Below are 12,989 nucleotides of genomic sequence, written 5' to 3'. Positions count from 1 at the left end.
GATAAGATGTTTCTGAGTTGTAGCTTATAGTTAAAAGCACTAGTGAGCGTAAACACTAAGGTTAGGTTGACCATTACTCCATGGATGTAGGCACATTACTGAATCATGTTATATCTTGTGTTTTTGTGGTTACATTATCATTGTTTTGATATTGGAGTGCTATAGTGATGACAAGATGGGTGTGCACTATCTGATAGACTTGGTCAATTTGTGGTGACGAGGTAGAAGTGCATATGACAATGTGTTTGCATCAGTGATTGTCCAATTATTTGAGAAAGTGCCATCGCTGTTGGGAATACCAAGGGTGAGTTACAAAGTGTGTTGGTAATGTTTTTTGGAGAAATTTTGTGACCCTCACTTCTCCTCTCAGTGTCAACATGGGAATAAAAAGTGGTATCAAAGCCTAGAAAGCTTAACCGCTTCGGGTATTTAAATTGCGAGATTTACAGATGGTAGATATTAAATTTCCTAGATTTTCTTCTACTAGAGCACCAATGCTTGATGGTTTAAAATTTCTACAATTGAAGATTAGGATGGCAACCTTTGTAAAGGCTCAGAGCTATATAGTGGGGAAGGTTGTTCTCAAAGGATTTGTTAATCCACAGGTAGACCACAGGTCATAGAATTAATTATGAGTGGACTGAGTGACAGTGACAAAAATAGACTTGGCTCATGCAATTCTACAAAGGCATTACGAGATAGTGTGCAATTTCTATGAGAGAGAGAGAGAGAGAGAGAGCAATATATGGATAATAACAGTGACCAGTTAACAAGTGGCAATTTTGTGTCAGACATCCTTACCTGGTCATTAGAAGTATGTATTGATAGTCTATCTGAGGTTAAGGAGACAAAAAATAATGGTGAACATTTGAACTGCACAGAATCTAATGAAGAAAATCGGATGAAAAGGAGGAGTCTGAGCTGGTTGCATTAAAAAATCTCAAGATGGAGAGAAAGAAGATTAAAGAACTCACCAAGCAACTTGAGGGGTTCGATCTGAAAGCCCTTGAGTTGCAGGCACAATTGGATGATCAAAATTCAGAATTCAGGAAGGGTAACATAAGTCTCAAAGATTCTGAAGATAATGTATATGGTCTGAAGACTCAACAAAGGGAGTTCAAGTACACCATTGAAGAACTTGAATCCTAGATCATTGGGAGAGTTGATATGTGTCGTAAACTTAAAGAGGAGAATACCACTTTGATAGCACATCTGACCGAGATTGAGTTGGACTGCACCCACAGGTGTTAACACTAGAGGAAGAGATCACTTAGTTGACCGAGTCAGAGAAGGCCAAGCAGAATGGCAAAGCTATTATTGAGAGGTCTATGAGCACTACCGATGAGGAAAGCAACCATCAGAAACTCCAAGGCAAAGCAAAGAGGACACATAAGAGAAAGGTATAGAGACAAAGGAAAATAGAGATGAGACCCCAAGGACGTCAGGCACAATTTGATCAACAACAGTATTAAGCAGAGATAGGGAGAGTCATAGGGACAAAGAGAGATGACGCAACAGGCAATATAGGAAGAAAATAGAGGTAGTAGATAGCATGGTAGATTTGGTGGGTATGAGAGGTATGGTAGAGGATACCAAAAGAAACTAATTAGGTATGACAAGTTCAATAGGTTCACCCACCAGAGGCCTAAATGGATGGCCCCTACACCTTGGCACACACCACAACCTAGATTTGAGACTTATTTTAATGGGAAATGTTTTAGATGCAATAAGTATGGTCATAGGATGCTTGATTGCATATCAGTGAAAAGTCATAACTTGAGCAGTGGGAACTCCTCTCCCTTGACAGAGAACATTGTCAGGTGTTTTAGATGTCATGGGTTTGGGAATTTTGCCAAGCACTGTAGGAGTGCACCTTTACAGGTAGAGTCTTTAGTGGAATGCTGTGCAGATCCTAATTTTCACATTAGAGTTGTGTTCTAGGAATGTAAGCACAGGATAACAAAAAAAAAAAAAAGAAAAGGAAAAAAGAAAACAAAAAAATTTCTAGTGGGTACTCTCTTTGAATCAAGTTTTGGATCAATTCTCAGATTACTTGTAAATGCCAAACTCTATTTTATGGGTCTTTAGCTCAAATTGGTAGAGCACTTGGAACATGAGCATATCTCAAACATGTTCCAAGGGATGGTGGTTTGAATTAGGGGTGTCAATGGGTCGGGTTGAGCCCGGCCTGCCTAAACCCTGACCCTGACCCTAGAGGCCTTAACCTAAACCTTGACCTTGACCCAACCCTGGCAGGGCCAAGAAACCCTCAACCCTGACCCGACCCTGCCAGGGTCGGGTTGGCCCTGATTGACCCTGATTGACCCTGTCCCTGACCTGACCTTGCCTTTAATCTTCAACTATAGCATAGAGATTCTTCAATCAAATGAAATATTCTAGCAAATGAATCAAAAGACAGCCAAAAAAAAAATGCTAATTAAACTTATAATTAAACCGATAGCTATCAAATTCACACAACAGTTTCATAAAAAAAAAAAAGACAAATCCACACAACGAATCAACAGAGAATCAAGTGACAGCATATGAATCCCCAAATTGTAGGATTTTCAGCAACAGCACCAGCAAGCATGGTGGACTGTCAGGTCTTTTTCTCAGACCCAACAAAAAACCCTTTTAGCAAACTGATTTAACATCAGCAAACTCAGGAAGCAAATCTGAGGCAGTGAGACCACAATACTCCATACCATGTACTGCAAGTCTGCAAACCAGACTGAAATCAACACTCCATTCATGATTCATGTTCACTAAGAAAGTCATTCCCATCCAATTCCTTACCCCAAACCAGATAACCTCTTCAATTTTCATTAAAATCACCCCACTCATTTGACTTAAAAAAAAAAAAAAATCACTGTCGATTCCCAGCGAAAATGCCCACCACCCCCTTTTTTCCTCTGAAACTTTGATTAACCCCTTCTAGGGTTTGACCCAGTGAAAAGGAAAAAAAAAAAAAAAGAGAAATAGCAAAGAGAAGAGAGCGAGAGACAAAACCAAGAGAGAGATATGGAAGAAGAAGAAGAATCGCACATACCTAGTTAGTCCAAACTCGCCTTGCAATTCTCCTCGTCAGCCTTCTCCAAAATCCAAATGAGAACGATAGATGAGGCTAATCCAGAGTCTTCAGACATCGCAGTCCGCAGGGAAAGAGATGGGGTTTCGACTTTCGAAGGGAAAGAGATGGGGTTGAGACGTTGAGTTAAAAGTTTAATCGCTTTTAGGGTTTTGACGTTTTGAGTGTTTTTATTTTATATAATATTTATATAATATAATTAAATATTGTATATATAAAAGTATATATATATATATCTATTATATATATATGCTTATAAAATAATACAGGGTCGGGTCGGGTAGGGCCGGGCCGGGCCGGGCTCAACCCGAGGCCTAAACCCGATCCTGACCTGACCCTGCCAGGATCAAGCTATTTCTAAACCCTAACCCTCCCTTTGGGCTGAAAAATCAGGGTTGGGTCAGGGTCGGGCTCAGGATGGGTTCGGGCGGGTTTGGGCCGAGCGGGCTTTTTTGACACCCCTAGTTTGAATCCACCATGACCCTTTTGATTAAAATATTCATACAAAAGTCAGTTAGGGCAATCATGAAATAAAACTAAAGTTGTTCATCTAATATTGGTATTGAAATTGGAAAAATAAAAACTATAAAGTATGAAATTAGACAAAATAACTTTTTTACAAGTTATTACTAATGGCTGGTTTCTCATATTCTTCAAAGAAATCAATTATACTAAACATACTAGTGGTTTTAGGAAAGATAAATCTAGGAAGATGACAAGTGGCAAGTATTGAAGGTTTGGTACTACAGTAATGATGACATGTGGAAGTTTTGTAATTATATTATATTTTAAGGGTCGATTCTATGGTTTTTGAGACTGGTTCCAACCAATTCCGATCAGATTTGGATTGGTATAAAAAATTACTAATTCGATCACTAATTTTGAGTTCAAAATTCTTGGTCTAATTGTCCTAGTCGGATTGGAATCAGTTGTGAGTTATGACCAATCCCTATTCCAACTGTTCCAGGCCGACTGATTCTATAGTTTTTGGGATTTGACTGTTGGGTTTTCAGATTTGAGGGCTGATTGTAGGGTTTTTTTGGGACCGATTTCGATCAAATATGGATCAGAAACAGCAAAGACGGATTCGATCTTCGATTTGGAGTTTAAAATCCTTGGTTGATTCAGATCGAACTTAGACGTGACCGATTCCTATTCTGACCATTCTAGAACGATTGATTCTAGTGCTTTTGGCATTGAACTGTTGGTTTTCAGATTTGAGTACCGATTCTAGGGTTTTGGTACCGATTCCAACTGATTCCAAATTGATTCGGACCAGAATCAATAGAAACCGATTTGATCTCCAATTATGATTTTAAACTCTTTGGTTGAATTAGCCAATTCATATTGAAATTAGCCGTCCTAGGGGATTAGGGATAATTTAGGGATTTTGAATTATCAAGGGAGAAAGAGAGGTGGAAGTTTTATTTTCTTTGGGCATCAAAAAAGAAGTTTTGGACTCTGGATCGATTGAAAAATATTAAACAATATGGAAAAAAAAAATGAGATAATCATCTCTCTCTCTCTCTCTCTCTCTCTCTTTACCTTCTCTCCTCTCCCTCCTCGGGTCTTTTTATCTCCCTGGTTCGAGAATCACAGAAAAACACTAAGCTCTTGTGTCCCTTTCTCCCCTGGATTGGACAATTCTAGGGTCTTTTGGGACTAGATCATCGGCTTTTCAGATTTGAGGTCCAATTTTAGGATTTTTGGGATCAATTATGGTCAATTCTGATCCAATCTAGATAAAAATCTTTAGGGATAGATTTGATCCTTGGTTCTGAGTTTTTAATCATTGGTTAAATCGGGCATGATCAATCCCAATTCTGGCCATTTCAGAACGACTGATTTTAGGGTTGTTGGATCTGGATCGATGTGTTTTCAGATTTGAGGGTCAATTCTAGGGTTTATGGTACTGATTCCAATCCAATCTGGCATGATCGATTTGATCTCCGATTCCAAGTTTAAAATTCTTGTTCGGATCGATCGAATTCAGAATGGAATCTATCATTGTTGATTTCTAAATCTGAACAGTCTGGAATGATCAATTCGAGAGATAGGTTTTCAAATTTGAAGGTTGATTCTAAGGTTTTTTGGACTGATTCTAACCAAGTTGGATCCAATATGGATTGGAATTGCTAGGGACTAATGTGAATTCACCTAGAGGGAGGGTGAATAGGTGAAGATAGTAGAATATGCTAAAATAATGCGGAATAAAAAATTATCTAAGAAATGCAAGTAAAGTAAACAAGCAACAAAGATAACACACAAGATTTATAGTGGTTCGGCCAAAACTTGCCTACGTCCACTCCTCTCACCTTCATCACACTTAGCATTAAGCTTCAAAGTGGAAGGTAGCATACACTCCTACTAAGGTTGAGGTAACCCTTTTCCTAGTAGTTTTTACTTTATGTTTCAATTGAGTCCTCTTGCTCAGAATCAAGAGTAGTGAGTCCTCTTGCTCAGAATCAAGATTGGTTGAGTCCTCTTGCTCGGAATCAAGAGTAGTTGAATACTCTTGCTCTCAATCAAGATTTGTACGAGTTCTCTTGCTCATACTCAATATTTGTTTTAGTGAAACACTGTGAGCAAAACCCTGAGATTGTATTTTGCAGTCAAAAGTGGATTCGGCATGCCGTTTCCAGATTCGGTATGCCGGATCAGCAAATTCTACTGAACATGTTAAGTCCTTTGTTAGACTTACACAGGTGATTCCAAATTGGTTTGGTCATATGGATTGGGTTAATTAAACCTCCTAAAGTCGATCTAAATGAATGCATGCTTGTGTTTGTGTGCATTACATCATTTGTGACTTTAATTATGATCATACAACTTAGTACAATTCTAAATCTTCAATCTTCTTCAAGTCTTGAACTTCACTTCTTTACATGAATGTCTTCAAAGTGAGTTCCTTTAACTTGTCTTGATCTTTGTCTTCAAAACTTTTTCTCCATTCTTCTTGATTCTTTGATGTCTTGAAAGATTGGACAAGTTCAATTTGCTTTGAGCATCATTCTCTTGAATTGAGGGCTCCCCCTCACTTGGTGCTATGCTCTTATTTAAACACCTTAAACAAGAGTTAGTACAATTTGATTTATTTGTTATCATCAAAACATATATATCATCATGATAGATGATTGGAGTTTATGTATGAGGACTTTTCCTCACCAACTAATTCGATCTTTGATTCTGAGTTTAAAATCCTTGGTCAGATCGACTATGAACGATCCCAATTCTGGTCGTTATAGAATGACATGTGTAGGGATTTTGGGGGATTGTTGGGTATCTAGATTTGAGGGCCTTTCTAAGGTTTTTGGAACCAATTCTAGTCGATTTTTTTTGGTCTCTTTCACGATCTCGAACAAAAATCGATAATGACCAATTTGACATTCAATTTAGAGCTTAAAATGCTTGATTGAATCATTTATGACCGTTCATGTTACACTTGTGCTCCAGTTTGTATTTATTGTACTGGTGTGCATATTATAGCGTAGCTTGGACAGCCTTTCGGAGTCCTAGAGGAAGACTTTAACTAGGTAAGCTTTAAACTTTGACTTTGTACCTTGTTGTATGCCCATCTGGCATGATTGATTCTTGACCATTGTCTTAGCTTCTATGTTCATTAATTATACTCTCGCATGCTCTCCCTTTATGTACAAACACCCCGGAGGAAAATCGCATGCCATCTGTAGTCAATAGAATTCTGGTCTGCTGTCAATGCACTATAGCCAACTTTGAACCCGATTTTGAGGGCTTTCCTTTATGAGTTAGTCAAAGGTTTCTTCATGAAAAATGTATCCCTTTAAGTCTAATTTACAACGCATTTTGATTCGCATAATTTTGTTATGTGTTGACTAAGTTATGGCCAAAATAGTGGACCTCTGTTGTATTTTGCCCCTATGGATGATAGGACATGGACAGGCATTGGTATCTCTCTCAAGAAGGACTCTTATCCCTACATCTGAACCAAATCACCCTAACATCCCTAAAATGACTTATCAGACCCTTTTACCAAATGCTGAAGGAGGTACTGCCCACCCTCCCCCACCTGCGGGGGGTGTAGGGGCGTAGAGCCCCCTGACAGAAAATTTTCTGAAGAGTCAGAAGGGAGCCAAAAATCTAAAAAATAAGAAAAAATGGCACTGCGCCCCCACGGCGTCGTAGGCTCCTTCCCACGGCACCGTGGGGATGTGTACCAGATTTTCATAGCACCACGAGGGGGTGTGACATCAGCTTGCTGACGTCACCCACGGTGCCGTGGAAAAGTCCCCCACGACACCGTGGACACCTCCACGGCGCCGTGGAGGACTTATCTGGCCAGGAGAGAGAGGGGACCCCTCCCTATAAATAGGAGGGTCCCCCTCCCTCATTTCTCAAGCTTTTCTCGGGTAAGGAGACCCTCCAGGGCTTGTTTTGCCCCCTTTTCACCCTCTTTTCCTTCGTCTTTCCCTCATGAGTATGTGAGTGAGTGGAGTTCTTCGACGTGGGTAGATCCTTCGGTTACTCATCCAAACATAGAGCGATTCTGCTCTTAGGTATTGTTATCCCGTCAGTGTACGGATAACGAAAACCCCCTTCACAACCGTTATTCTGTCTGTATACAGATAATGAAAATCTATTATATAGTCGTTACTCTGCCCGAAGTCTGAGTGACAAAACTCATCTCGTATAGCCTCATTCTGTCCGACAAGAGAGAGACAAGCCGATCGTCCATCTTCACCTGAGCCGTGGGACATCACATATTTTGCCCTCAGTGCACTTTCATTTGTTTCTTGCATTTCTAGACAGGTATCTGTCTCTTTCCCTCTCATTATTTTTGGCATAATGTAGACAATTAAAGCAACTCGTTTTAGTGTACATAGTAAATGATTTTTCTTTCTTTGTCATGATTAGTGCATCATAACTTAGCCTTACATGTTAGTATAAGATATATTATTAAGGGAGAATATTCGAAAACCAGCATCTAGTAGAAAGACCGGTTTATCCGGGCGAGGTGGGTACCTAACACCTTCCCACCCTCGTAACCTAACTACTTACCCTGAATCTCTGACCAGACCATATGGAATCACGTAGCCCTTTCCGCTAACCCCGGATGGGGCTACACCCATTGGGTCCTAGGCTCTAATCCTAGGTGGCAACTCCATTCCTTTATAAAGCATGATCCCAATCGCCATGATGATATATCAGAACGATACGCCGTTATTCATCAAAGCCAATCTTTGTCGCCATAAGGCTGAGGAACCCTCGTCCCAAGGACCACGGTACTTATAGAAGTGTATCATCCACAGTCCATGATCCGCAGCCTGCAGACGATGTGCATCAACCGCAGTCTATCATCCACATAGACCAAAAAGTGCCCAAAAATGTGATTTTGACTCTTGGAACCCTCATGCCCTTGCTTGGAGCTTAACCCCAAGTTAGTTTGGACCACTTATGACCTAAATGACCAAACCAAACCCTAAGACCACTAACCTAAGAATTATTTGGACTCTATAAGGTTTTAAACACCAATTACACCTTAATTAAGCCCCAACCAAACAAGCCCTTAGATCCTTAGCTAAACAATATCAAAACCCTATCTCTTCCTTATTTCTCTCATTCCCAAACCCTAGAGAAGAGAGAAAATGTAGAAAGCAAGGAAAGGAAGGAGAAGAAGGAAGGAGGAGAAAGGAAGAAGAAGGAGAGAGAAGGGAGGATCCCATCCTCCATTTGAACTACGCTTGAGCTTAAAATACTCCCCCAGCTGGCTGCGCTCTATCCTTGGACTTGGAGCTCGTGGGACAGAAGAGTTGCAGCCCCATTACATCCTAGAAGCTTGCCCTCTTTTCTATCCTAAGCTAACCCTATTGTAAGTAAGATAAACTGTGCTAGTTCTAGCTTATTTTCATTTGGGTTTGATTCTAATCCTATCCAATCTTTAGCCAAACCTTAGGCTTCTTGTGCTACTGTACCTAGACCTCTTATTGGATGCTAGGAGCTTCACTTATAAAACTTAGATCATCCATTCCCAGCACCATGGCTTGGTTGCCATGAAACCCCTTGTAGAACCTTCAATTTGAGGATTCTTGATGTTGGAATTATTCAATCTTTACACAAATCATAGGGCTTCTTTTTCTAATGTACTTGAACCTTCTGTTGAAACTTTCTAATCAAACCTTGAACAAGATTTCACACTACAGAGATGTGTTTAAGAGGTGGAATACTGAGGTCTTTAGTCATATGGGTGATAACATTAGATGCCTTAGAGCACAGCTTAAGATGGTCCAAGGTCTTGCGAGCTCCCTTTATTCTCGGGATAGGGAAACTGAGCTTCAACAATTATTATAGATTGAGCTTTAGAAGGAGGAGGAAATGGCGTTAGAAGTCTGGGGTGGAGTGGCTTAGGGGTGGAGATAAAAACACCAGTTTCTTCCATGTGACTACCCTGAGGAGAAGGCACCGAAATAAGATTTTAAAGCTCAAAAACCCCGAGGGCGTGTGGTCTACCACTGAAGCTGAGGTAACCAATATTCTCTGTAATCATTTCCAAAACTTGTACTCTTCTGAACCTATCAATAATCATGCTTTAAGTTTGGTCTTAGATGCTGTGCAACCTGTGGTTTTGGAGGATCTTAACAATGTGTTGTGTGCGGCTCCTTGCTTGGAGGAAGTTTGCGATGCCCTTTTAAAGATGGCCCCGTTGAAATCCCCAGGCCTAGATGGCCTCCCCCCTTTATTTTTTCAGAAATATTGGGAGGTTGTTAAGGATGACTTGGCAGCCTTGATGATGGAGTTCTTTAATACTGGTTAAATCCCCAGAGAGCTTAATAAAACCTTCATCTGTGTTATTCCTAAGGTGAAGGCACCAGAGAGTGCGGACAACTTCCGCCCTATAAGTTTGTGTAATATTGCCTTTAAAATCATCACTAAGCTTATTGCAGAAAGGTTGAATGGGGCACTGGACCAGATTATCTCACCAGTAAAGTCATCTTTCACTCCTAATAGGCTCATCTCTGATAACATTTTGGTAGCCCACGAGATGTTCCACTACATCAAAAAGCAAAAGAAGGGGAAAGACAAGTTCCTTGCTCTGAAGCTCGATATGCGCAAGGCATATGATAGGTTGGAGTGGAACTTTATCGAAGGTATGCTACTTAAGTTGGGGTTCAGAGGTTCTTGGGTCCACCTGGTGATAACTTGCATTACATATGTATCTTACAACTTGCTTGTGAATGGTTATGTCAAGGGTGCCATTTCTCCCTCTAGAGGGATCAAACAGGGTGACCCTATCTCTCCTGTGATCTTTATCTTATGCTCCCAGGCCCTTACCATTGTCATCAGACAAGCCGAATTGGTGGGTACCATTAGAGGAGTCAGGGTTCGACATAGAGGGGAGCCTGTGACTCATCTTCTTTTTACTGATGGCTGTTTATTGTTTGGAAGAGTGGATTTGCAGGAAATAAATGCTTTGAGTGACTGTCTGGATTTGTACTACAACGCCACAGGGCAGGCCATAAATTTTCACAAATCCAATCTTACCTTTAGTCCTAACACTCATGATAGAATCAAGAGGTGGTTTTCAAGGATTCTCAAGGTCAGACATGGAGATGGTCTTTCAAAGTATCTGAGTCTACCCAATCAATTTGGTGTGTCTAAGAAGGAGGTCTTTAATGATATTAAGGAGAGGACTCTTAACAGACTGCAGGGTTGGAAAGGAAAGCTGTTATCACATGCAGGTAAAGAAGTCCTTTTGAAGCCTGCTGTGGCCCCAATGGCAAACTTTGCTAGTTCCCACTTTAAGCTTCCTTCCTCCTTTCATGAGGCGGTGAAGAAAGCTTCTGCCAGGTTCTATTGGGGTGTTTAAGAGGAGAAGCATAATATTCATTGGACGTCGTGGCAACGATTTTGTAAACCTAAAAGTAGAGGGGGTTTGGGTTTCAAAGATACAAAAATCCAAAATCGAGCTCTTCTTGCTAAAGCAGCCTGGAGGTTATGGTCTTCCCCTGATTCACATTGGGCAAAAGCTTTGAAATCCATTTACTTTCCTCACTGCGACTTCTTGCATGCTAAGATTGGGAATCGTCCTTCTTGGGGTTGGAGAAGCCTTCTCCTTAGCCGGGAGGTGTTGATGGAGGGTCTTATCTGGAAAATTGGTGATGGTACTAGTGTTAATCTTTGGGATGACAGGTGGATACCTTCACTTCAAAATTTTAAGCTGCAAACCCCCAAACCGGATGGGTATGACATCTTGAAGGTAGCAGATCTCATTGATCCTGTATCTCAAAGATGGAATCTTAACTTGATTCAATCCCTCTTCCACCCTACTGATGCAGCCGCTATTATTAACATCCCCTTAAGTATCTACCCCGGAGAAGACAAGAAAATTTGGGGGGTCTCAAAGGATGGTCAGTTTAGTGTAAAGTCTGCATACCGTCTGCTGGCTAGGAAAGAAGAGGAAAATGTTTGGAGTAAAGCTTCTACGTCTAGGTCTCGACAGCGGGAGCACATTCCAGATGTGGTGTGGAATCGTATTTGGGCCATCCAAACCCTCCCAAAAATTAAACTTTTTCTTTGGAGGACTTGCAATGAAGCTCTGGCCATAGGTGCAGGCCTAATTTCTCAGCATGTAAACATTGATCCCAGTTGCTCAACATGTGGAGTTTCTCCAGAATCAGAGGACCATATTTTGTTCGACTGCCCTTTCGCATGTAACGTGTGGTTTGGAAGTCCTCTCCAGTTTTCCCCTCTAGATGATATGCCTAACCTAGTTGATTGGATCCAAGGTTGGGACTTCTGGTTTAAGAAGGATAAAAGAATTGCTCAAGAATCCCTTTCTAGAGCGTCCTTCATCTGTTGGTACTTGCGGCAGGCTAGGAATGACTTTGTTTTTAATGGGAAGGATTGGACTCCATCTGAGGTCATCCTTGTAGCTGAGAAGGCTTTTCTGGAGTTCTTTGCAGCAAACCAAAGGCCAGGAGATCTTTCTGGATTCAGCTAGGAAGCCGCCCATAGTGGTAGTCGTCGTTGGGAACCCACCCCAGTTGGAGTGATCAAGCTCAGTTACAATGTTGCTTTGCCAAGGGGAGCATCGAGAGGAGGTCTAGGTCTGCTTTGTAGGAACCATACAGGTGCGCTTTGTAAGGCTCGGTCCATACCTCGCCATTTTGGTTCTATTATTCAAGGGGAGGTCCTTACTATTCATTGTGCCTTGCTGACAGCCTTGGAGATGAGCTTAGATAACATCCAGGTGGAGTTTGATAGTTTGGATGTGGTCCTTTTTTTAAATGGAGGGAAGACCCCGAGCTGGGAGGTGGAAGATCTGATTTCAGATGTGACTAGACTTGCATCTTCTTTTTCTACCATTTCCTTCACTTTTGTCCCTAGGGCTATGAATACGATCTTAGATGCCCTGGCTAGGAAGGCCTTGTCTCTTGTGTGTGTGACAGATTGGCCATATTCCACGTAGTGGCTTCAGAAACTTTGTGTGTCTGAAGCTACTGGTTGTACACACCCCCATCATCAATAATATCCCCATTTACCAAAAAAAAAAAAAAAACCTTCTATTTAGTATTATTGATGTTAATTAGTGGCTCCAATTGATAGATTCCCAACCCCATGGCCAAACCACCATGAAACCCCATTGTAGAACCCCTAAATTAAGTGATTCTTGGTGTTTAGGACCCAGTCCTGCTTAGGTAATCTTAATTGAGTCAAATACTTATGATTATTAACATCTTAGAAGGTTAATTATACTCCCCAATTGATCCCCCAGCTATGCTATGGCCTTGAGCCAAGATTGGACTCAATCCAAGCTGTAAAATAGTCTCTGTGAACCTACGATCAATAGCCTACGGACACTAGGTATCATTCCCTGACCCATCGTCCGCTAAGGCCAAAATGGTGCATGAATTATGAATCATATAGA

General features: G+C 41.0%; 1 protein-coding gene across 1 annotated transcript; it reads left to right on the top strand.

The window, feature by feature from the left end:
* The first annotated feature begins 945 nt into the window (after nucleotides 1-945).
* LOC122665701 lies at nucleotides 946-12,062 on the top strand. Its single transcript, XM_043861853.1, has 3 exons — nucleotides 946-1,121; nucleotides 9,884-10,909; nucleotides 11,252-12,062. Exons 1-3 carry the CDS (start codon nucleotides 946-948, stop codon nucleotides 12,060-12,062), a joined length of 2,013 nt encoding a protein of 670 aa, XP_043717788.1.
* Nucleotides 12,063-12,989: the final 927 nt, after the last annotated feature.

This window comes from Telopea speciosissima, chromosome 6 (genome assembly GCF_018873765.1).
Source record: "Telopea speciosissima isolate NSW1024214 ecotype Mountain lineage chromosome 6, Tspe_v1, whole genome shotgun sequence".
Lineage (NCBI taxonomy): Eukaryota > Viridiplantae > Streptophyta > Magnoliopsida > Proteales > Proteaceae > Telopea > Telopea speciosissima.
This window is presented reverse-complemented; position numbering and strand designations above follow the sequence as displayed.